Below are 26669 nucleotides of genomic sequence, written 5' to 3' on the forward strand. Positions count from 1 at the left end.
GGAATTGGCATAAAGATAGACAATTAGATCACTGAAACAGAATAGAGTCCAGAGACACTCATACGTGGATGGCTGACAATGATGCCAAGGAAATGCAATGGGAAAGTAATAATCGTTTCAATAAGTAGTGCCAAAGCAATTGGAAAACTGTATACCCCTGCCCCCCCCAAAAGAACCTCAAACACTTGATACCATATGTAAAATTAACTTGAAATCAATCACAGATTTAATATATAAGCTAAATCTACATGATTTATAGAAGAAAACACAGGAGGAAATCTTAGGGACCTTGGGTTGGGAAGGATTTCTTAAATAGGATAAAAAGTAAAACTAGAAAAGAAAATAGTGGAAATTCATCAACATGTAAAATTTTTGCTCTTCAAAAGACACTGTTACTAAAAATGAAGAAGTAAACAACAAACAAAATATTTACAATGCATGTATATAGAATGCTTGAATGGTTACAACTTAGAATAGGACAGATATGATTTTAAAATAGGCGAAATTTGAATAGACACTTTACCAGAGAAGATACATGAATATCAAATAAGCACATGAAAATATGCTCATCATCATTAATCATTAGGAAAATGCTAATTAAAACCATATTGAGATACTCCTACATACCCACTAGAATGGGTAAAATTCAAAAGACTGTCTTAGTAAGGATGCTGAGGAACTGGAACTTTCATAATTTGCTGATGGAAATATAAAATAGTACAACCACTTTGGAAAACAGTTTGGCAGATTCTTAGAAAATAAAAATATACCTATAATCTAGTCATTCTAATCCTAGGTATCCTATTCACCCAAGATAAGTGAAAACATATGTCCACACAAAAGCTTGTTTGTGCATATTCATAGAAAACCATTCAAATGTCTGTGAACAGGTGAATGGATAAACAAATAATGATATATCCATACAGTAGAATGCCACTCAACAATAAAAAAGAAGAAACTATTGGTACATACAGCAGCACGGATGATCTCAAAATCATTATGCTTTGTGAAGAAGCTGGGCAAAATATATGTATTATATACTTGTATAGTATTAAAATTCTAGAAAATGCAAACTAATCTGTAAATCAGTTGTCTGGGAATGCAGCATTATGAAATGTGACCAGAGGAAATTTTGGGAGATGATAAATATCTTAACTGTGTTGATAGTTTCACACATCCAATGTCAAAAACTTATCAAAGCATACTCTTTAAATATGTGTGCAGGGAGTTCCCGTCGTGGCGCAGTGGTTAACGAATCTGACTAGGAACCATGAGGTTGCGGGTTCGGTCCCTGCCCTTGCTCAGTGGGTTAACGATCTGGCGTTGCCGTGAGCTGTGGTGTAGGTTGCAGACGCGGCTCGGATCCCGCGTTGCTGTGGATCTGGCGTAGGCCGGTGGCTACAGCTCCGATTCAACCCCTAGCCTGGGAACCTCCATATGCCGCGGGAGCGGCCCAAGAAATAGCAGAAAGACAAAAAAAAAAAAAAAAAAAAAAGTGCAATTGATTGTGTGTCATTTGTGTCTCAAAGATATATTTCAAAAGATATATATTTTAAAAAGATATATATTTAAAAGAATGAATGAATAGAAAAAGGAAATAATTGCCTAAATGTTCTTTGTTAAAATCAAGTAAGAACATATAACACATAATATTTTAAAATAGCATGTGTAACATCTATTTTTAAGACATTTTTTATCATGTATCATTTTTATTGAACAATCTTTTTTATATTTTTGCCAGTTTTTTTTCCATTTTCAGAAGTTTTATTGACGTGTAGTTGATTTACAATGTTGTGATTATTTCTGCTGTACAACAAAGTGATTCAGTTTTACACATACACATATCCATTCTTTTTTAGATTATTTTCCCATGCAGGTTATCACAGAATATTGGGTAGAGTTCCCTGTGCTGTGTATATAGCAAGTCCCTGTTGACCATCCACTCTGTAGGCAATAGTGTGCATGTCAGTCCCAAACTCCCAATCCATCCCTCCCCCTCACCTGTCCCCTTTGGTAACCATAAATTTGTTTTCGAAGTTTGTGAGTCTGTTTCTGTTTTGTAAATGTTCATTTGTATCATTTTTGTTTGGGTTGCTTTTTCTAATTTGTGTATCTATTGTAGATTTTTGGTTTTGGTTACCATGAGGTTTTGATATAGCAGTCTCTCTCTCTCTCTCTCTCTCTCTCTCTCTCTATATATATATATATATATACACACACACACACACACATACACAAGATTGTTTTAAGTTGCTGCTCTCTTAATTTCAAATGCCTTTCCAGAATCCTGCAATCATACTCTTTGTGTGTAGATGATTTCCTACCTTTACTATATGTTTGTCTTTACCAGTGAGCCTTCTCATTTGTAATTTTCTTCTAGTTGTGACGTTTTCTACCTAGAGAAATTCCTTTAGTATTTGTTGTAATGCTGGTTTGGTGGTGCTGAGCTCTCTCAGCTTTTGCTTGTCTGTAAAACTTTTGATTTCTCAGTGGAAATCTGAATGAGAACCTTGCGGGATAGAGTAGTCTTGGCTGTAAGCTTTTTCCTGTCATCACTCTAAGAGTATCCTGCCATTCCCTTCTAACCTGCAGAGTTTCTGCTGACAAATCAGCTGATAACCTTATTAGGGTTGTCTTTTATGTTACTTGTTGCTTTTCCTTAGTTACTTTTAGTATTTTCCCTTTGTCTTAATTTTGGTCAATTTCATTAATATGTGTCTCATGATGTTCCTCCTTGGGTTTATCCTGTATGGAACTCACTGTGCATCCTTGATTTGAATTAGTGTTTCCTTTCCTTTACCATGTTAGGGAAGTTTTTGGCTATTATCGCTTCAAATATTTTCTCAGGCTCTTTTTCTCTCTTCTTCTTTAGGAATCCCTATAATGTGAATGTTGGTGCATCTAGTGTTATCCCATAGGTCTCTTAGACTACCCTCATTTCATTCTTTTTTCTTTATTTTCTTCTGCATCAGTAATGTCTACCAATCTGTCTTCCATCTCACTTACCCATTCCTCTGTCTCATGATTCTGCTATTGATTCCTTCTAGTGTATTTTTCATTTCGGTTACTGTTTGTTCTTTAAATCATCTATATCTTTGTTAAACATGTCCTGTAATTTCTTGATCTTTGCCTTCATTCTCACCCCCACCCCAGGATCTTGGATCATCCTTACTGTCATTACTCTAAAGTCTTTCATGTAGGTTTCATATCTCCACTTCACTTAGTTGTTCTTCTGGGATTTAGTCTCGTCCCTTTGTCTGGAGTGTATTTCTCTGCCATATCATTTTTCGTATTTGTGGTTTCCTTTTGGCAGGTTGCAGGGTTGTAGTCCCTCTTGCTTCTGGTATCTGCCCGCAGTGAATTTGGGTGAATTTGGTCCAGTGACTTGCACAGATTTCCTGATGGGAGGGACTGGCGCTTGTTCACTAGTGAGTGGATCTTGGTCTCATCCCTCTGGTATGCAGTGTTGTTTCAAGGGATGGGATTAGAGGTGGGCGTATGCTCAGGAAGACTTTAAGCAGCCTGTCTGTTGATTTAGGCTCTCTACTCCTACTCTTGGTTTTTTGGCCTGGGGCTTCTTAGCACTGGTGCTACAGGGTATTGGGTAGGGCCAGATTTTTCCAAAATGGCAGCCTCCAGCATAGCTCACACTGACGATTATTCCCTGAGACCTCTGCCTCCAGCATCCTGCCTCACAGTGAGCCATAGCTGACAGTTGCGTCCTCGGGAGACCCCCCCCCAAAACCTACAGGGAGGTCCGGCCCAGATTCTCGTGGAGTCCCTGCCTTCCCTGGGATCCAGTGCCCGTGAAACCTTGTGTGTACTCTCCAAGAGTAGAGTCTCTCTTTCCCCCAGTCCTATGGAGCTCCTGCACTCAAGCGCTATTGGCCTTCAATACCAAATGCTCTGGGGCTCCTCTTCCCAATGCCAGATCCCCAGGCTGGGGAACTTGCTGGGTTTAGAACTCTTACTCCTGTGGGAGAGCCTCTGCAATATAGTTTCCAGTTTGTGGGTCACCTACCTGGCGGGTATGAGTTTTGCTTATATAGTAAAAGTGCCCCTCCTACAGTAGGATATCTTTTTTGGTAGTTTCCAGTCTATTTTGTTGATAGTTGTTTGGCAGTTAGTTGTGATTTTGGTGTTTTTGTGAGAAGTGAGCTTAAGTCTCTCTATGCCACCATCTTGTCTCTGTTCTTAGAATAATCATTTTTGAAAAGCTTGGCCCTGAAAGCTGGGAATGAGAGGGAAGAAAGTAGTCAGCAGTACAGTTAGGTTAGAGGGAATGTTTTCTTAAATATGGGAGCAGTTTTATTATGCTTCTCGGCTCAGGCACATAAACTAGTAAAAGAGAAGAGAAGAGAAGTATCTGACCAGGCCATACAGCATTGTCAGGCAAAACTTCTGTCACACACTTGGTTTGTGAGAGAACCTGCTATTTTTCTGGAAAATATCAAAAGAAGCATTCCAGTTGGAGTTACAGATTACCAATCTATATAGCTTTTTCTGGATCTGCACTCTTTATTGTAAAAGAGAAACCTTGGCAGAAAAGCATAATTTTATTAAAACCAAAGGAAGGAAGGAAAAAAAAAAAAAAAAGGAAGGTCATTTTATACTGCTGTTCTGTATGTAGCTTGCCTTTTTTGTTTTGTTTTGTCTTTTTGTTTTTGTTTTGTTTATTTTTGGGTTTTTTTGGCTGCCCTGCAGCCTATGGAGTTCCTGGGCCAGGGATGAGACCTGAGATGCAGTTGCAACATGCCACAACACTGGATTATTTAACCCCCTATGTGAGGCTGGGGACTGAACCTGGGTCCTGGCGCTGCAAGATGCCATAGATCCCATTGTGCCACAGCGGGAATTCCTGTAACTCGCTTTTTTCAGTTCATATTGTCTCTTGGAAATCTTTCTACATTAGTTTCCTTTTTTTTTATACCAGTGTATTAGTATTTTATAGTGCGGATATATCATATTTATCTACCATGTTAAGTTGTTTCCAACTTCTCACTCTTAAATATTGTTGTTGTGAATAATCTTGTATATATTTACACAATTGTAAATGATTTAGCACATATACAACTATTTCTGAGGATAGAATTATAACTAGAATTATTTTGTCATGGATTATCAACATTTTACATTTTGTTGGATGATACCAAATTGCCATCCAAAATGGTTTTACCAGTAGACAGCCACCAATTGAGATAATTCATTTCCCTATATTGTCACCAGCAAAAAATGTCATTTCCTTTTATTTTTGTCAATCCTATGGCCATAAAATAATCTCCTGTTTTAAATTTGCATTTCTTCATACTAGTGAGACTAAACATTTTTTTACATATTTATTTGCCATTTCTATTTCTTATAGTGAATTGTCCATTCTTATTCTTGGTCACATTTTTCTTTTGTCATCTTTTTCCCTTTTCTAGGGCTGCTCCTTCGGCATGTGGAGGTTCCCAGGCTAGGGGTCGAATCGGAGCTATAGCCACTGGCCTATGCCACAGGCACAGCAACTCGGGATCCGAGCTGAGTCTGCAACCTATATCACAGCTCACGGCAACTCCAGATCCTTAACCCACTGCAGGGATTGAACCCGCAACCTCATGGTTCCTAGTCAGATTCGTTAACCACTGAGCCACAACGGGAACTCCTCTTGGTCACATTTTATTGCCCTTCTAAATGACTTGTAGGAGCTCTTAAATGTTACAGACCTTTTTGTCTGTTTTATATGTAACAGGGTATTTTCCTCCAAACCTAGAAGAAGTTTCAAATTTTTATATAGTTAAGTCCTTCATTCTTTTCCTTGATGGTTGCTGGATTTTTTTTGTGTGTGTAAGATTTTAATTTTTTCTGTTATAGTTGATGGTTGCTGTATTTTGAGTCTTACTTTGGAATGCCTTTCTCACTTAAGATCATGTAGATTTCATATAGTTTGGTTTTATTTGTTTTTATATTTTACATTTAGTTCTTTAATCCATCCTGAATTGATACATACAAGTGATGTGAGGTAGAATCTGTCGTTTTAGGTTTCATAACAGAAATACTTTACTGCAGAATATTTCCAGGTTAGTAATTCTAGAAAGATACTGCAGGTAACAGTTTTTTAGCGCTAACTTCTTAGAAGTAAAGAAAACACTTGTAGTACCTTTTATATGTTTCTTATTGTGAAACAGCTGCATGTTCTGAAGTTCATTGTGGGGCAAAGGTGCTGCTTGTTAGCATTCTCTTTACTTAAAAAAAGCCATTAACTTTTACATGTAATAAAGAACTTAGTAGAAGCATAAATATGTGTTTCCCCATTTTTACACTGTGACAAGCCAAGCAGATAGACGTCTGATAGCAGTCAGTCCCTGCAAGCATTCTGGTTCACAGTTGTGACTGAGCTTTTAAAAAGCAGGTAATTACTACAATAATGAAAATACTTCCTTAGAAGGAAGATAGAAGAAAATAGAGGAGATAGAAATGAAAGAAACAGAAAAACAAAACAAAACAAAACAAAAACCAAGAAAATCACTGAAAAGACAACAAAAAAGAGGAAAAATAAGTTTTTTCCTAGGAGGGAAGGGTTTTTGTTGTCCTAGGCAATCTTTTAAAAATTATTTCAGGCCTTTTAATAATAGCAGTAGTGTGGTTTTGTTGTTTTGTTTATTTGGTTTTTGTCTTTTGTTTGGGGATAAGACAGACTTCTGCTGTCCTAGTGGGTATTACTGTTTGCATAGTCTATTTTAATAGGCTATCAAATGTACACTGTTAAATGAGCTTGGGATTCTTGCACTCATGTTTATTCATTATTTCATTTAGGCAATTGAGAATTTTGAACCAGCAACTTAGAGAACGAGAAAAAACTCAAAAGGCATCTGGTTCTCTGGAATGCAGTCTTGAATGTAGGTAGAACTTTAAGAAATGATGGTAAATTCTTTGTGGCTCTGGAAATGTTTATAAAAAATCAGCTTTCTTAATTACTTTGTGTTAAGTGGATTTTTTTTTTTTTTTTTTTTTTTTGCTTTTTAGGGCCTCTCCTGCAGTAGAAGTGGATTAAAGAAAAAAATTTTAAAAAACAGTAATAGGAGTTCCCTAGAGCCCAGCAAGTTAAGGATCTGGTGTTGTCACTGAAGCAGCCTAGTTTGCTGCTGGGCGCAGGTTCAGTCCCTAGCCAAAAGTGGGTGTGGCCAAAAGTAAATAAAAAGTAGGGATAATACTCATTAAAATTTAATATAGTACAGAAACACAAAAGAAGGTTCTATCTCTTCCCAATAATACATCTCTATTTTTTTTAAAAAGGTTGTTTCCTTTCATGTATCTCCTGTTCAAATATAATTGATTTATTTCACAAATACTGAGTATATTACTAGTAGATAGGCACTAATAGAACTATATATGTACTTTTTTCTTTTGTGAAAATGAGATTACATTGTATGTATTCTTATGCAGCTTACATTTATTCACTTAGTATGTAGTGGGCATTTTTCTCTATCAAAATAAATCCATTTCTTTCTGTTTAAGAACTATGTAGATATTCTGTTTATGTAGTTCTGTCATAATGTATTTAAAGTACTCTGCTGATAGATACCTAGATAATTTCCCCGTTTTCCCAATACAAATAATCCTGCAGCAAAAATCCTTGTACCTATGTCTTTTGGCATAGGTGTGAGCTTTTTTGTAGATGATAGTCATAGAATTGCTGAGTCAAAGGGTAAGTACTGTTGCAGTTTGACAGATATTGCCCAATTGTCCTTATGGATCATAGAACTTAAGGTAAAATAAAAGAAGAAAAATTAATAGGACTAGAGGAAAAGATAAGAACCTTTTTTGTATTCTTGGGAACTTTGGCTAAGCCTCCAAAATACTCACATGCTACAAAGGAAAGATTGATAAAATATGTCCCAGAAATTTTTTCATTTCATGCACAGCAGAGTTATAAATACATTCATAAAGCATTAATCAAATGGAGAAATTTTGTAATACATGATATGACAAAAGCTTTAGGCTTTTTCTTAATATATAAAAATACCTCTTGGAATACAAAAAAATCTAAGCACCCAACAGACTCAGAATTTCATAAAAACATTCAACTTCACAAGAATAATTTTGGAAAAGATCACTGTGATTCCATTATGAATAAACAATGGGGATGGGTAGGAGAAAGGAGCCAAGATGGGAATTGAGATCAGTGTTTGCCGTCCCTTTTTAATTCTCTTTTTATATCTTTTAATTCTCTGCCATTTACCTTCTTGTTTCCTTGAGAAACATGTGTTATTATTCATGATTACTTGTTTGCTATCAGCTCCAGGAGAGCAGGAATCACATCTCTGTTGTTGACCCACTCTGTGCCCAGATTCTAATGTAGTGCCACGTAGTAATCTTCCTCACTCAAGGCTGCAGTTGTTGAATGAATAGCGCCACATACTTTATAGCCATTAAGAATGTGATAGATCCATGTCCTGGTACGTAACAATCTTATAAGGGAAAAAGGCAAGATTAAAAGCTATGAGTATAGTATGATTCATTTATGTTTAAGTATTTCTTATATGCAAAAGTATTTCCCAGAAAGATAGCAAAGTTAATAGTCATTGCTTCTGGGGGGAGAGTCATTTGATTGCATTGGTATTTCATGGTATTTGAATTTTTCACTTTGTGTATGTATCATTCTTTCATTAAGAAAGGTAAAGAAACTAATGCCTGAAATACCAGTTGGAGAAGAACGATAAGACTTCTGCCAATCAATTTTTTAAAAAATACATTTAGTATTTGTATAGAACTGCTCAAGCATATAATTACTAAGTAAAATCAGTAAATTCCAAGCGTTTTTTTCTTTTTTCTTTTTTAAAATCTTTTCCAGGTTTGTACTTTTTTTTTTTTTTTTGTCTTTTTGTCTTTTTAAGGCCACACCCACAGCATGTGGAGGTTCCCAGGCTAGGGGTTGAATCAGAGGTACAGTTGCCAGCCTACACCCCTGGCGCAGCAACATCAGATCCAAGCTGCATCTGCGACCTACACCACAGCTCATAGCAACGCCAGATCCTTAACCCACTGAGCGAGGCCAGAGATCGAACCCGCATCCTCATGGATACTTGTCGGGTTTGTTAACCACTGAGCCACCACGAAAGTTCCCCAGGTTTGTACTTTTTAAACTGGGGTTAACAATTATATTACCTATTTTGTCTTACAGTGTTTTCTCTTCAATCGCTGAACAAGTCACTGCAAAATCAATTACAAGAGTCACTAAAAAGCCAGGAATTACTACAGAGTAAAAATGAAGAACTTTTAAAAGTGATAGAAAATCAGAAAGATGAAAACAAAAAATTTGCTGATATATTTAAAGAGAAAGATCAAGCTTTACTTGAAAATAAACAGCAATTTGACATTGAGACAACAAGAATGAAAATCGGTATGTGTTTGCGTTGTAGTTATGATCACTTTTTAAAAACAGTAATAAGGAAACTAAAACTTTTTTCTTGTTTTAGAATTAGAGGAAGCCTTGGTCAACGTGAAAAGCTCCCGGTTTAAGTTAGAAGCTGCTGAAAAGGAAAATCAGATATTGGGAATAACATTACGTCAGCGTGACGCTGAGGTGACTCAACTGAGAGAATTAACTAGGTAATGTTGGCATCATTTGAATAACTCATGCCTTTGGTTAGATGTATTTATAAACTTCAAAATAATTTCAGACCTGCCCTCTTACCCCATCCTTTTCTCATTGTTTTTGTTAATTTCTAGTGATGTTGTCTTTTGCTCCAATTAAGTTAAATTCCAAACATGGCTAAATACTTTTTTAAATCATGTGATTCCAGGAAAAGCCGCTCTGCTGAGGAGCTGAAGACTGGTTTAGCAAAGTGTTTAAGAGCTCTCTGAAGCCAGAGAGACCTGAGTGGAATTCTAGCTCTTGCCATGACTAAGCAAGAGAGTTCGTTAACCTTGCTAAACTTTGGATGTAAAGTAGGGAGATGATTAGGATAGATGGGAGGATTAAGGAATCATTCATGAAAAGCCCTTAGCTCAGTAAGGGCTCATTCATATGATCTTGGGTAAGTTATTTAGCCTCTTTGAGCCTCAATCATTTTATCAGCAAAATGAGGGAGTTGGCAGCAACTCCTAAGATCTCTTTGTTCCTTAACATGTCTTAAATAAATAAAACCACTTTACTCAATTTTTGTGTGATATGCACGTATACAGTTCAGTTTTCTCTTGAGAAACTAATTTTTAAAACCTAATTTTTAAAATACTAGAGAAGTCAGTTATTTTAAGCCTGAATATCATCAGATCTGGCCGTGCCTTTGAATGATCTTGGAAATTCATGGTTCTAAATAAAAATTCTAAATTTAAAAGTCTTCTTTGTATTGTAAATGAGAAGACCCATTTTGAATTATAAACTTTTCCCCCACTTTGAATTATAAACTCTTTAGAGAAACAGATTATATATGTGTTTTTGTGTGTGTGTGTGTGTGTGTATATATATATATATATATAATATTAAATTACTTTATGGAAGCTATGTTAATACAGGAAAATTGCTTTTTTTGCACACTCATCTTTCACAGAATAATTTCACTCAAACTTTTATTGAATAGTGAGAAAAGCAAAATACACTTCTTGTATCCATGTAGTGTTACAGTTAGTTAGGCTCCAGTTGGCATTGCTACAATGTTGGCTCATATGACTCTTGTTCTAAGTAAAATAATTAAGAGAATGTCCCTTCTTATGAAAGCCCTTATAAGGTCTCCAAAGAAAATCATCTTTTCTTTTCTAAAGACTAATTTGGGAGTGAAAACTGTTATTTTCAAGAATTTATAGTAAAAGAAGCCAATCACAAAAAGCCACATCTACATGATTTTATTTATAAAAAATGTCCGGAATAGATAAAGCCATGGAACCAAAAGTAGATTAGTAATTGTCAAGGGCTGGGGGAAGGGCTGAGAGAATGGGAAGTGACTGATAATGTATAGAGTTTCTTTTCAGGGTGATGAAAATGTTTTGAAACTAGGTAGAGGTTATGGTTGTATAACTATGAATACAATATAAAATCACTATGTTGTACACTTTAAAAGTGTTCATTTTATAATTTATAAATTATATCTCAATAAAGTTTTTTTAAAAGTATATATGGTATACAGTCAGTTTGGAAAAGAAAAGCAGGACAGCAAGTCAACATGGTCAAGTTCCATGAGCAGCTGTTTAGGTGTCACCGAGAGCATCTCCTCATTCTGCTTGGCCCCAAGCAGAAAATGAAGCAGAGGATTGAGTTTCCTGGGAGTTTTCTTCCCACAGTCTTTTTCTTCATACTGCTAAATCCATCTCCTTTATGGCATGAAATCCGTACCTGATGTTATCTTTTATGTATAAAATACTTGAATTTTTTTTCACAGTCTTCTCTCTATTATTTGTCCTCATCTATGGAGGGAAGATTTAAATATCTGCATTTTCATGGATGGGGAAGCGGGGGTCATGGAAGTTAAATATTAATAATTGGAGTTAATAACAGCAGAGACTAAAACTCACATTTCTTAATTCCTAGCCGTGTTTTCTTTCTCTCTCATACATGGCATGGCCTTAGCTAAAATATTCTATTCCTGGTGACAACTCTGGGCTTAATCTAGTCTAAGTAAACCTTAGTATTTTTTTCACCTGGGAGATGGATGTATAAATGGATGGATTCATTTGCATATTCATTTATTCAGCAAATGTTTATTGTATATTATATTGCAAACGTATGTGTGAAACATACACAAAAGTATTTAATCATCTTAGTTGCTAAATATCCACACTGTTAAGCAAAAAGCCCACTCTAGTTCTTTGATGACATATGTAGGGAAATAACATCTTTTTTTAAAGGATGAACTGGACTAAATCGGAGATAGGTGGTACATTTGTGAAGAAAATTGATAACGCAAATGTAAGAACAGTTTTCAGATTAAGTAATAATACAGTTATTCTAGAAATTAACATGAACGGAAGCCCAAAGAAATGAAAAGCACTTAACCTGACTTTCATACCTCGTTGGAGCCTGACCTGGACCTGAGCCAAAGACTTCAGATTCTCCCTTCAGTTTTGCTTCCTATTTTGAAAAGGACATCTTCTCTCTGAGAGATGACCTGTTGTTGAGAGATCTTTGTAAGAAGATACCTTAGTGTCTGCTCATTCTTCCCAAATAACACACAGTCTGCCTTTTCCAGTATTTATTAGGGATGAAAAAGTATTTCTTGCCAATTGGAGCCTTTTCTTAACATTTACCCCAACATAGAAGCATAGGAACTGAGAAAAGTCATTAATTCTTAACATACTATTTGTGTCTAAAATGTGAGACCTAGACATTTTGTTCTCCTTAAGACTCTTGAAAAGTTTCCTTTCAGTGTTTTTCCATTGTTATCAAGGACATTTTATTTTTATACTGGGCATAAGTCCTGCCTCATGACTGCTAGATCACTTATTAGACTAACTGGACTCTAAATGAAACATAATGAGTGGACAGGCTTAGCACAGTGTCTTATAGGGATAAATAGGACCCTTACACCGAAGATTCAGTAATAGCTTCAAAATGCTATTGATGGCAATTTTTCCTTTGTCCTTCAAATTAAAAAGCCAGACAAATAAATTTAAAAAATACTCTTTGAGCTCAGTTGTTACCCACATTGGTGATTGAGAATATGTTTTTTGGTAGTACTCTATGCAATTCAATTAATTAGGAACTGGGCTACTCTGACCATTTAAATTTTACTTTTGACATTAGAGAGTAAAGTAAGGACATCTGACAATACAGATGAACTCTTTAGCTCATCCACACCATCTCTCTTCCCTTATAGCCATACACCTTGGTCAGATAGGTGTATGTTTTTTGTGTGTGTTAAATAGTCCCTTTGAGAGCTCACAAAATTTTTAAATGCCTTTCTCAGACTGCTGTGGAGAGATAATGAGAATAGAAGGTTCACATACAAGTTCTAAATACATTTTCTTTTTTTTCTTTTTTTTTTTTTTTTTTCGTCTTTTTGCTATTTCTTGGGCCGCTCCTGCGGCATATGGAGATTCCCAGGCTAGGGGTCCAATCGGAGCTGTAGCCACCGGCCTACACCAGAGCCACAGCAACGCGGGATCCGAGCCGCGTCTGCGACCTACACCACAGCTCACGGCAACGCCGGATTGTTAACCCACTGAGCAAGGGCAGGGACTGAACCCACAACCTTATGGTTCCTAGTCGGATTCATTAACCACTGCACCACAACGGGAACTCCTAAATACATTTTCTAAACCATCTCTTTCTTCCCCAACCTTCAGTAATTTTGAAATACATCTTTATCATTGTTTTTTTAGATTTTACTATGGTACATGTCATAAAACCATTAAAATGTGAGGAAATTTTCAGTAAATAAGTAGTAAATATTCTTCTAATAGCTGCTAAGAGCACTTATAAATGCTGATAGTTATTTATTAGTATATTTTTATAAGCCAAGAAAAGATCTTACATTTCTTATTATGAAAATGTGCCAGTTTTCCAAGAATTAAAAAATCAGTGTGTTTAGTTGAATCTCATATAATAGAAACACAAATATATTCATTTTGTAGCTATCTGGGTCTTGTATTGCTTCCTTTCAAATTTTAGCATATTCTTATCTCTATTTCCAGAGATTTTTCTTTTAATTTCAAAGACAGTGGTGAGTCACATTTTGTTTACACATGAGAAGCTTAGTGATTGCTATTAATTTCCAGAGCTTAAACTCTTATTACATTGTCACTTCCTTTCTTTCTGTATTGCTGATTTTGTACACAGCAAAATTAACATTTTTATTTAAGTCTAGAAAGGAACTTCAATATAAGGATCTCTTTTCTAAAAATAAATAAAAACTCCAGGATGTAGTCTGATTGAATGAAGTAGTATGTCATTATTCATTACAGCATTTCTTTAAAGATATGTTCTTATGGCGTATTTTTTATCTTTTTTTCCCCTATACTTGGGGCATATGGAAGTTCCTGGGCCAGGAATCGAATCCAAGCTGTAGCTGCGACCTATGCCACAGCTGCAGCAATGCCAGGTCCTTAACCCACAGCACCAGGCTGGGGATTGAACCCATGCTGCCACAGAGACAACACTGGATCCTTAATCCACTGTGCCACAGTGGGAACTCCTTTTTATCTTTGAATTAGTAGCTCATTAGCTTCTTGAAAGAGGTGTGAGAAAAAGTGGCTGGGGCCATTATCATTTGAAGGGCAATCAGAATTCAAAATATAGTATATTTAAGAGGACAGTGTAAGCCTTTTGTAGGAAAAAAATCACTCATTCTATATCCAAAGATATAATCACTGCTAATTATATAGTGTAGAGATTTCCTTTTAATTTTTTATTTGGTTGTGTGTAACTGTTTTTACAAAAATAGTATTGTTACTGTGTTATTTATGGCCTGTTCTTTTAAATTTAACCTTAATTAATGAACATTTTTCCATCAATAAATATTCTTTACAGCATGACTATAAATGGCTGTGATTCAGTTATACCGTAATTTACCTAAATCAGTGCACTGTATTTGAAGAGAAAGATATTATCCATCTATTTTTTAATTACAAATTACATCTTTGTAGATGTATCTTTGAGTTTAGCCTCTTGGTGTATATCAGTAGGATAAATTTCTAAACATGCAAATTGATGGGTTAAAAGGTATGGCATGTACAAATCTTCAAGGCTTCTGATACTTTACTGGTTTGCTAGAAGAGTGTACCTTCCCACGAGTAGTACCTGCTTCTCCAATAATGGGTATTTCTATTTTACTATGTTAGCTTAGTAGGAAAAAAAAAAAAAAAGAAAAATCACATTAAAAAATCTGAATTTCTCTGATTAAAAGTTGAACTTATAAAACATGCTCATTCGCTGGTTGTAATCTTTTAAAATCACCCTGTTGGTGTTTGTATCTTTTTCTTACCTATATTTAAGAACATATATGATTCAACTCAAATAGACTAAAGTCTTGGTATAAAATTGTTTTAATAGGACCACTCATGAAACTACTACCAAATAAAAACTCACTTAGCCTGAAACTGTGCTAAGCTCTTTATCCTTATGTTTTATTATTGTGTCTTATTTAATGTTCATTCTAATTCTGAAGTAGTTATCTTCATGTTGCAGTAGAGGCACTTGAGATTCAGAAAGGTTGAGTGACTTGCCCAAGATCACAGCTAGTAGTAGCACTAGAGTATCATTCCATTTCTGTCTGACTTCAGACTCTGTGTGGTTATATCACACTTTTCCTGGAGCCTCGATGTTGCTTATACCTAATTATACTAGGTAATTATTTTTAACCATCTTCCTCACCCGCCCCCCCCAGTATTTTTCCAGTGTCCTTTTCATATGTATTTTGAATGGAGAGAAGTAATTTAATTACTAATGGCATCCTCTAACAAATGAGTAGCATATTTACCATTTCACAGTGTTGCTCAAGAATAAAATCTTTATATCTTAAGCGAAAATTTTTTTCTGAGTCTCCATTTTTAGCTATAATATTAGATTTGATGCAGACCAAGATATTTTATCCTTTGTTATTTTAATCTACTCTTTCCAGGGTATATTCTGTGATTTTGTGCTTTTAGTTGCTTTTTTTCCGTATTATGAACCAGGTGCTTGCCTCAAATCCTTTCTTTTAAAGATGAAGTATATTTAAATAAATGAAAGAAGTGGGTAAAAAGAAATAATTAGTGTACTAAATTCTTCTTAACAGAACTTTACAGAGCAGTATGGCAAAGCTTCTCTCAGATCTTAGTATGGACAGTGCACGCTGCAAGGCTGGAAATAATCTTACCAAATCACTTCTGAACATTTATGAAAAACAACTTCAACATGACCCAATCCCTGCTCACACTTCCATAATGAGCTACTTAAATAAGTTAGAACCAAATCACACTATTATTACATGTCCAGAGCCACTTTCTACAATTAACAATGAGGAAAACATAGTGCCAGATAGACTGTATGAAAATGTTCTGCCCTCCAAAGGCCCTCAGCATAGTAATACTAGGAGCATGGAGGAAATATCAGCCCTTGGAATCATTTCTGCCCTTTCAAAACAGGATTCTGATGAGGAGAGTGAAATTACGACATTAATAGAAGATGAGTGTAAATTGGATAAGACAATTTACATTCCATTTGCTAGAAGCACTTATAAAAAGAAATCACCGCTAGCCAAGGGATTATCCCCCCAGCCACAGATCAGTGTTGCTTCACCGAAGCTGGTCAGCAACTGTGGACATGTTGCTGAAAAAGTAAATAAATTGTGTGCACCTGGAGTTTGTTCCTCTTCCAAAAAGGAGGAAGATGTACCTGAGAAACTTTCTAAGACAACTGATATGGAGGACAAGCAGCTCCTTGAGAAAATAAAGGAAGCCATTTGCAAGATCCCTGTTGCCACTGAGGAGCCAGAGGAACTGGCTGCACGTCACGGCCCCTCCACTTGTCAGAGCAGCATCATTCAAGTGAAAAGTAGTGCAGTGTCTGATGCTAGCTTTTTAAATTCTGACTTGACCTCTGACTGGAGCATCTCTTCTTTTTCAACGTTCACTTCTCGTGATGAACAAGACTTTCGAAATGGGCTTGCAGCACTGGATGCCAACATTGCTAGACTCCAGAAGTCCTTAAGGACTGGTCTTCTGGAGAAGTAAACCCAGAAGAAAAATTCTTCTTAAGAATAGAACTTGGCTACATTGAATGTATATTTTAATTTTCTTTAGAGAAAAGGTTTATATTAATTATGTGTGAAACAAATTGTGTGAATAATAAATTTATTATTGGAGTATATTGACAACACTGTGGAGCTTATAAAAAACAAGTCATTTTAAGAAATTGATATCTGCTAAGAGAAGAAAGTCGTATACAACTAGGAAAGTACTGTAAGTATTGTAAATAATATTTTATTTAATATTTAGCAATTAGAGTTTTTTCTTACTCTGCTGGGCTGAGGATACAGATTAGAAGGAGTCTCTGGTTGTCCTAAAGGATAATGGGAAGGAAACTTCTCACAATTTACTGTATTAAAACTAGAGTTTTTTCTCTTTCAGGATTCCTGTTTGTGTTTTAATGGCATTGTGTTTTTATATGGGATGCTCTGTGCTACAGGCTGATGTTGGTGAGACATATAAACGTTTATTTTAAGAGAAAAAGTGCCAATAACTCCAACTTTTTGAAAAATATTGATTGGTCTAAGAAAATATATATAACATCCCAAGTTAGCATATGGTTTCTTAGAACTTTGACACTTTATTTTTACCCTTAATGTATAAGACCATTAACAAGTAGAGCGGACTGATAAAGAAATGCTAGCAGGTGAGTTTTAGTTTTGGAAATTTGGTTGTTTAGATAAATAAGAAGTGTTTGTTATATTTGAACATGATGGATTTTATAAATCTTGCACTGGTTGTAATTCTCCCCTTCTGGGCCAGTTTTTTGTTTGTTTGTTTGTTTTGTTTGTTTTTATCAGCACTTTAGCTGAAAACCGCCTCTATTCTATAAATAATGTGACCTAAGTTGGTCTCTGCTTCCCTGTACTCTGTAGTATACTTAGTATATGTAGCACATCTCTTCTTTCTCAATGTTCACATCTCATGATGAACAAGACTTCTGAAATGATCTTGCAGCACTGGACATCAACATTGCTGAACTCCAGAAGATGCTAACTAGTCAGTATCATTACCTTCTATGGAAACAGCACATTTTAACTCTTAGAAAGCCGGGTGTTGTGCTATCACTGATGCTTCATACAAGTCATCTGACTGGTGTCATTGTATTTAGTACTTGGGCAGGTTTAAGCATTGAAGAGTGTTTTGCCAGTCCTAGAACTTCTTCCTGCTGGTTTTTAAGTGTTGGGGCTACAACTTCCGAAGAACCCAGGTAGTCTCTTTGACATGTTCAGATTTTGCAGAAAGAGTTTCTTAACTCTAAAAATACTAAATGAATTCTAAGCTATTTTCACAGAATTGCCTGTTAATGTTTTTGATTTTTCTTACTTCCAGTCCTCATAAATTAATTCCTTGGTTTATGTGGAGGTAATAGGTTGCAACTACATTTCAGAAATATAAAATAAAGCAAGTAAGAAAATTATGTCATTTGTCTATTCCCATATATGGGAATTATTATTCATAAGCACAAGTTTGATTCTTAAGATTGTTTAATGATAATCTAAGATCATCCTCTTTTGCCTGTAATATAGGATAGGCATCCTTACGTGCAAAGAAAAACTTTAAACATTTATAGGAGTTAATAGTTTGATTGAAGAACAAATGAGACTAGAAAATCCTTGAGGGACCTTTACCAGAAATTTACTGTTTATTTGATGTAAGAGGTACACATGGCATAGAAACATGAAAGAATTGAATTTGAAGATGAAATGTGACCCTAGAAAAATAGATGGGATAGACAGTTTCCTAGAAGTTTAGAGTAGAAAGAAGCCCAATGATGATAGAGAAAGACCCAGAAGAGAAGAAACTTCATTTGGATCTTTTTTTTTTTTGCTTTTTTTTTAGGGCTGCACCCATGGCATATGGATGTTCCCAGGCTAGGAGTCAAATCAGAGCTATAGCTGCTGGCCTACACCACAGCCACAGCAATGTGGGGTCTGAGCCGAATCTGTGACCTACACTTCAGCTCATGGCAATGCCGGATCCCCCACCCACTGAGTAAGGCCAGGGATAGAACCCACATCCTCATGGATACTAGTTGGATTCATTTCCACTGAGCCCCAATGGGAATTCCCTCATTTGGATCTTAAAGTATGTATAAGATTTGAATAATCCTGTAAATATCCTCAAAATGTTAATCCCATAGAAAGGTGAGTATCATCAAAACATGGGGGTTGTGGTCTAGTAAGAGGATGATAGGTACACCAGCCTGACTAAAATAGAAGGGTTGAGGTTACTATATGATAATGGTAATAGATGATAATACAGTATACAAGAACTGAGGTCAGATTATTGAATGTCTTGAGCTCCAGGCAGAGGAGTAACCATTACATCTTATGAAATCTTTGAGTGTAAGGGTATCCTTGGTGTTTTGTTTTGTTTTAATTGAGAATCATCAGAGGAAACTAGAAAATTGCAGAGAGTAATGGTAAATAAGAAGGATTAGAGAAGGAAGAGAAGAGAGACCACATATGAAGCTGTTGCAGTCGTCTAGACATAAATTGATAAGCTTTTGGCAATGAAAGTGGAAAAGGAGAGGCAAACGGAAACTTTTTCAATAGGCTCGACTTAATAGAAAATGAAAGAAGGAGAAATCAAAGATGACGCCAGAGTTTTTAATTTGATCAGTACAAGTCATACCGAGTGCTGTCTAAAATGAAAAATCAAGTTCTTCATTAAGTTCAAAGTGAACAAATTCCAATTTAAGTCTTGATAATGGTAGTGATGATGGGGAGTAGGCTAAAAAGGAGAGAAGAGTGCCCATTCTCAGTAATTTGCTTTAGGAGTTGTTACAGCCCCATCATAGTCTCAGAAGTGTCATTCTAGTCCCAAATCCCAGCTCTCTCACAAAGCCTTTTACCATTTCCCAGAATGTGAAAAGCATACAGAGTGTCCCCTTATCTCCTACAGGATGAATTCAGTATCTCCTGATAGATACTGGGTGTAGAATGGGAAAGAACGATCCTTTAGCATGTTGACACTATTCTGCTGCCCCTTCTTGGATCTGAAGGTAATGTACAAACTGTTCATGGTGGATTTAGTATTTTTTGAATACCAGTGAACATGAAAGTTAGAATCTGACTCTCTGAGTAGAGATCCTAGGAGCAGGGCTAAAGGAATCAAAGAAGTACTTGGTGCACATTCTTCTCCTATTGTCACCCTTGGAGTTGAGTGAATTGTCCAGAAATCTTTACTTTTCATTAGTGGTGGGGTTTATGTTAAGTGCGTTACAAGTTATAAATGTTCGCTTCAACTACATGGAAAGTTGGACAGAATTGCAAAACTCAGTTATATCAGAAGGCATACACCTGAACTACAGCTTAAGTATCTAGTGCTCATATTATGGGCCAATCCCTTCAGCTAAAGATTCATGCAGTCATTTAATGAATAAGTGAAGTGAAAACTCCAATATATTCCAGTTACCGTTCTAGGCTCTTGAGAATATAACAGTGAGCAAGATAGGTATTCTCTATCCCTAAGGAGCTTACGTCACACTGTGACACAAGCAAAGGATAAGTACTGTGAGGAAAAAAACAGTAAGAGAATAAAGAGTGACAAGATTGACTAATCTTTTGTTTGTTGTTGTGTTTAGGGCCGCATCTGTGGCATATGCAAGTTCCCAGGCTAGTGGTCAAGTCAGAGCTGTGTCTGTGACCTACACCACAGCCACAGCAAAACCAGATCCTTAACCCACTGAGTGAAGTCATGGATTGAACCCGCATCATCATGCATACTAGTCAGGTTTGTAACCCGCTGAGCCACAGTGGGAACTCTCGCTGAAGTTTTAATTATAAGAGTAAGAGGCCCCTTTTTAAAAATTATTTTTAGGAGTCCAGAACATAAGCATACCACTAGTTAAAGTTGGATTTGACTTGTGAGCTAACACTCCCTTAATAATTTTTTCAAATCTGTTGATTCATGATTTCCTTCTGCTCAGAATTACTTAAACAAATGGGTTCTGTGTCTATATCACACCTTATAATTTGGTGTTTTAGTATATGGTGTGTAGAGAACTGGTCACTATTTTATTTAAAGCAGTTGGTTTGAGTAGCACCCCCCATAGAATAATTATCAAAGATTACAAGATCTTAGGGACTTCTTAGGGCTTAAATTGGTTTTGAAAGGACTTTAAAAGTCTTCTATATTACTTCTATACCAAAAGATGAAATCTGTTTTATAGTGATAACTTCTGCCTGAACCACCCTTTTGCCCAGGCTCCTGACAAATTCTCACTTATTCTTCAAACCCACAGTACTACTTCTTTACCTTGTATATACCTCTACCATTGCACGTATCAGTTTACACATCAACCCCTCCTACCCTCCCTGTGTGCTTAAAGGCAGGGGACCAGGATTTATTCATCTCTGACACCCCCATAACACTTGATGCCTATCGTATAGTAGGCAGTTAGTAACTATTGATGGACTTAACTAAATCCCTGACAGATGGTCATCTAGGCTTCAATTAATTTCCTCCTGGTGTTGACAAGATCATGCAACAGTTTGTTTATATCTTGCTTATATACATCTCAGCTCCACCCATTAACCTACCTCCCTGTGGCTTTTATTCTTTATACCTATTATTAACTTCTGAAGCAGAATTCACTTGTTTAGCAAATATTTGTACACTACTGCTTGTGCTATGAAAAAGCCACAGATTCTTAAATCTTTAGGAGGGGAGATAGGGCAGAAACTTTTTTTTTTTTTTTTTTAATGACCATACCCACAGCATATGGAAGTTCACAGGCCAGGGATTGAATCTGAGCCACACCTTCGACCAATGCTGTAGTAGCTGCAATGCCGGATCCTTTAACCCACTGAGCCAGGCTGGGGGTTGAACCTTCACCTCTGCAGCCACCTGAGATGCTGCAGTCAGATTCTTAACTCACTGATCCACAGTGGGAACTCCCAGAAACATTTTTTTTTTTTTTGTCTTTTTTTGCCATTTCTTGGGCCGCTCCTGCGGCATATGGAGGTTCCCAGGCTAGGGGTCGAATCGGAGCTGTAGCTGCCAGCCTACGCCAGAGGCACAGCAACGCAGGATCCGAGCCGCGTCTGCGACCTACACCACAGCTCACGGCAACTGAGCTCACTGAGCTCAGATCCTGAACTCACTGAGCGAGGCCAGGGATCGAACCCGCAACCTCGTGGTTCCTAGTCGGATTCGTTAACCACTGCGCCACGACGGGAACTCCCAGAAACATTTTTTTTTTTTAACTCTGTCACCAGTGCAAGGATAATTTATCCTGCCAGCCTACCTCACTGATTTGTGGGAGGGATAAATGTAGGCAAAGCGCTTTGAAAACTGGAGCACAGTGCACAGTCTGTGACTTATGACAGTATTTAAATAGACCTCATCATGTGGAGAAAAGGGAACCCTCCTACACTGTTGGTGAGGATGTAAATTGGTGCAGCCACTATGGAAAACAATATGCATGTTCCTGAGAAAACTAAAAATTGAACTACCGTATGACCAGCAATTCCATGCCTGGGTAAATATACGGAAAAACTGAAAACACTAATTTGAAAAGATACATGCTCCCCAGTACTCATAGCACTATTTACCATAACCAAGACACAAGCTTCCTGACATTTCCAGGACCCCAGCACTATCTTCTGTTCAGCCAGAGAATAAGAGGGCTCATTTTCCATAGAGATCTCAAGGAGATGTGCAGAGGTATCACAGACTATCTAGGAGGAAAATCTGATTGCCTTTGGAGCTGGAGACTTAAACATTTGATCAAATCTAAAACAAAGAATGTTGTCCACTGCTCAGTGAGGAGCACATAGCCAAGGTACATATTTTCATCCCACTATCCTTTCCAGATTGGTCTGCACTTGGCTGTGAGCTCTAGGACCAGAATGGAGTAGGAGACCAGAAGCAAGTATTTTAAATCAGCATCTCCAAAATAAGCAGAACAGGCCCTTTTGGAGGATAGTAGTTAGTGGTTTGGCAAGAAGAAAAGAGTAAAGGAAAAATAAAATCTTAAATCCAGAGCCTCAGTGGATAGGGAGAAAATTAATCCTTTTTCTTTTTTTCTTCTTTTTAGGTCAATACTATCAGACTTGCTGTATTAGGATAGGGAGATGGATTGGTGGAAGATGGGACACAAACTAGAACAAGTCAATAAATGAATATTTGAGTAAGTAGGTCTTCACCATTTAGAGCAGTGACCTATATGCTACCATTCCACTCTTCCTGGGCCACAAAGCTAATGATGATTTTTTTTTGCCAGAGACTTGGACTACTTGTCATCACCTCATCCCTCCCCCCATCCCAACTGGTCTAAAAATCCATCTGGTCAGATTTTTATAAAAATGGATGACTTATGCATAAAGCAACTCCTCTTGTTCCCTAGCCTACCAGAAAAGGTATGAGAATTTAAATTGTAGTTTTGTATCTTTAGCCAAAGTTTGAGAAAAGGTCATGATAGATCACTGATGACTATAAGAGTCTTGAACAGACAATGATATTTAAGTCTGTGGGAAAGTTCATCTTAAGAACTGTGACTTAGAAGAGAATGAGCCGTAGATTGGGAGTCAAGTGACCAAGTAACTGTCTTCATATTCCATGTGATCTTCAACCATTTATTATTTATTAGCTGGTCTACCGTGTGCCTCTGAGCATTTAAAGACAAGACCAAGTGTGCCTCTGAGGGACCTAGAACCCCAGGACCTGCTAAATGAGAAAATACAGTCTCAAAGACTCCCTCCTGCTTAAAATGCTGCAGTTTCCAAGGAGAAGTTTCCCAACAGCAAAGGCACTAGGCATGTAGCGCTAATAGGTACCCATACCACGTTGGTGTCCTATATCATTTTAGCTTTGGATTGCTGTTCTTTCTCTTTTAATACTCATGTCTTAGGTGCTTTCCATATTTATTTTTCTTCTGGATATCACTTTCAATGAGTATCTTTGTGTTGTGACTCTGAGGACTTGAATATGTTTGTTTCACCTTCACATTTAAACTATAGCTTCCATTGGATTTCAATGCGAAGATGGTAGTGTAAAGTTGTCCTTTCCCCTTTCTTTTGTAGAAAGCAAAACCAACAAGAGGAGTACAAACTCCATTTGTGGGTAATACTAGGAGACAACTCTAAAACTAAGCCATAACTGAGCTAGAAGAACTGTCAAAAGCAGTAATTATCAAGCTGGGTTACACATGAGAGGAAACAGAGAGAGGATGCTATGTCTCCAGGTAACAGAAATAGCGAGCAAAGTACACTTCTCAGTGATGAACAGCTTATGCAGAGGGAAATGATGTAAATCCTTAGATTATGACAATAGGAACACTATCCACTGGCTTTATGTTGGGAGAAAAAATGTAGATGCCAATTGCCATGTAGAGAAGTAAGGCTAAACAAATCACAGCACAAAGCCCAAAATTAATGACGATTCTAACCCTTATACACAAGCATTCTATAAATAACTGATCCAGGAAAACCTTCCTTATCTGCTTCAAAAAACATTAGTCATCAAGAAGGACCAGCAGAGGATCTAGAATAGCATATTTTGAGGAAAAAAGGAAAGAAATAGAAAAATAAAGCTGTAAATTAAAAACACAAGAAAAAATACTGCCATAGAGTTCATAAGTTTTGACTAAATATCTGGCCGTGAATTTTTTTTTTTTTTTGTCTTTTTGCCATTTCTTTTTTTTTAAATTTTATGTATTTATTTATTTATTTTGTCTTTTCTAGGACCGCTCCGGTGGCATATGGAGGTTCCCAGGCTAGGGGTCCAGTCAGAGCTGTAGCTGCCGGCCTACACCAGGGCCACAGCAACTCGGGATCCCAGCCGCATCTGCAACCTACACCACTGCTCACAGCAACGCCAGATCCTTAACCCACTGAGCAAGGCCAGGGATCGAACCCGCAACCTCATGGTTCCTAGTCGGATGCATTAACCACTAGGCCGCGACAGGAACTCCCTTTTTGCCATTTCTTGGGCTGCTCCCACAGCATATGGAGGTTTCCAGGCTAGGCGTCCAATCGGAGGTGTAGCCGCCTGCCTACGCCACAGCCACAGCAACGCAGGATCCAAGCCACGTCTGCAACCTACACCACAGCTCACGGCAACGCCGGATCCTTAACGCACTGAGCGAGGCCAGGGATCGAACCTACAACCTCATAGTTCCTAGTCGGATTTGTTAACCACTGAGCCACAACGGGAACTCCAGGCCATGAATTTTTAAAACTGATTTATGCAATTATTTATTCAAATCAGGAGCATTGAACAGAGAAGCAAAACCTTTTTTAATAAATTTTTTTATTTTTTGGCCACATCGTGACATGTGGAAGTTCCCGGGCTGCAGGGAGCCAAAAAAATGCAGAGACTCGAAGAAGGGACCTTGCCTGATGGTAGAAAAGCCCAAAGGCAAGTTCCTAACCAAGGAAGGGAGCTCACCTGAATGGTGCAAGCCGAAGGTGGGCTTCTGGTCAGGATAGAAGCCTGTCTGTACGGTGAAAAACCGAGGGCAGGCTGAGACCTGCCTGTATGGTGCAGTGCGAGGGCAGGCCTCAGGTTACATGGCTCTCATGTTGATGTTGATGGGAAAAAATTGGGGCTTTCCTGGGAAAACCAATTTCCATGTTTGCGCTGGAGAACATGGATTGTTTCTCAGGTGACCTAGTCTTGCCTGTTGGTTTATTTGTTATTCAGTTTTCCTCAGTCTTTCCTGATTATTTGCTTATTATTTTTAGTTTCCCTTCTTATTTTCCTGTGGTGATTTGTGATTTAACAAAATTACAACAATAATATAATAGGAATTTCATTCTAAAGGACTTTCCCCTATTTAAGTCCAACTTAATTAAAACATAGTGTTTATCTAACTAGTTATACAGTAAACTTTAGAGTTAGGATTTTAATGACGTTTATAGAAATTAGACACATATTATTCATGATCAAAAGAAACCTAGCTGTGAGTTTTGTCCTTGATTTTAGAAGCTTTTAGTGATAGCTGGCTAAGTTAATTTGTATTTTCTCACACTGTCTCTCTGCCAAGGACACTTTGAAGATAGACACTAGTCTGAAGGCAAGAATTGTTATGTGGCCTCTTCAGTTTGTAAAAATTGGCTGGCCATGAGATGGTTTATGCTGGGTCTCCTCTTTCCCACATGATACGCTGTGCCTGTTTGTCCTTGAATTGTACTCACTAAATTTAGTTAGGCTAAGGATTTTTTGTTGTTGTTGTTGTTGCTATTTCTTGGGCCGCTGCCGCAGCATATGGAGGTTCCCAGGCTAGGGGTCCAATCGGAGCTGTAGCCACCGGCCCACGCCAGAGCCACAGCAACGCAGGATCCGAGCCGCGTCTGCAACCTACACCACAGCTCACGGCAACGCCGGATCGTCAACCCACTGAGCAAGGGCAGGGACCGAACCCGCAACCTCATGGTTCCTAGTCGGATTCGTTAACCACTGCGCCATGACCAACTCCCTAGGCTAAGGATTTTAAAGCATGACGTATTGCTCCTGTACCATGTGATCAAAAAAACAAAGCCTAATAGTTAACCAATGTACTTTTAACACTATGAAGTAATCTGTAGTGAAAAACTGTCTATATAATCAACCACTTATGCCAATAAAATTTGAGCAGTCCAGCGCCCTGAAAGAAGGGACAAAGAGGCTGTCTCCATGTACATACATCCATCTCCTTCGGGGAGTGCACTCCCTGGCTGCCAGAGCTGGCCTCCGGCACTGGGCCAGGGATCCAATCCAAGCTACAACTGCAACATACACCACAGAGCCACAGCTGTGGCTGTGCCGGATCCTTAACCTAGTGCTCCAGGCCAGGGACTGAACCTGTGCCACCACAGAGACAATGCTGTGTTCTTAACCCTCTGGCACAGTGGGAACTCCTTGTGTGTATAATTCTTGTCTAGTCCATTGATTCTATTTCCTTTAGCATGGACTATTAAGCATGTTTGTATCGTTCTCCCTGCCCCCCCCCCATAAGCTCATATTACCTTGGAAATATTAGCTACCTAGACAGGTATCTAATCTTTCAGCTTTGATCTGTTTCAGAATCTTCCTCATTA

General features: G+C 37.5%; 1 protein-coding gene across 13 annotated transcripts in view; it reads left to right on the top strand.

The window, feature by feature from the left end:
- CCDC14 (coiled-coil domain containing 14) overlaps positions 1–26669 on the top strand; it is a 63590-nt gene that overhangs the window by 30628 nt on the left and 6293 nt on the right. For 11 of the 13 annotated variants that reach the window (XM_021070220.1, XM_021070221.1, XM_021070224.1 and 8 more), the window contains 4 exons: positions 6796–6878; positions 9164–9382; positions 9459–9591; positions 15690–17689. In XM_021070220.1, the coding sequence (XP_020925879.1) occupies positions 6796–6878; positions 9164–9382; positions 9459–9591; positions 15690–16626 (1372 nt within the window). In that variant the 3' untranslated portion in view covers positions 16627–17689. Of the gene's footprint in view, positions 1–6795; positions 6879–9163; positions 9383–9458; positions 9592–15689; positions 17690–19548; positions 19649–22687; positions 22781–22873; positions 23010–26669 lie in introns of those variants that run through there. The other 2 variants (XR_002337868.1, XR_002337869.1) reach the window with 2 other exon arrangements.

This window comes from Sus scrofa, chromosome 13 (genome assembly GCF_000003025.6).
Source record: "Sus scrofa isolate TJ Tabasco breed Duroc chromosome 13, Sscrofa11.1, whole genome shotgun sequence".
Classification (NCBI taxonomy): Eukaryota; Metazoa; Chordata; class Mammalia; order Artiodactyla; family Suidae; genus Sus; species Sus scrofa.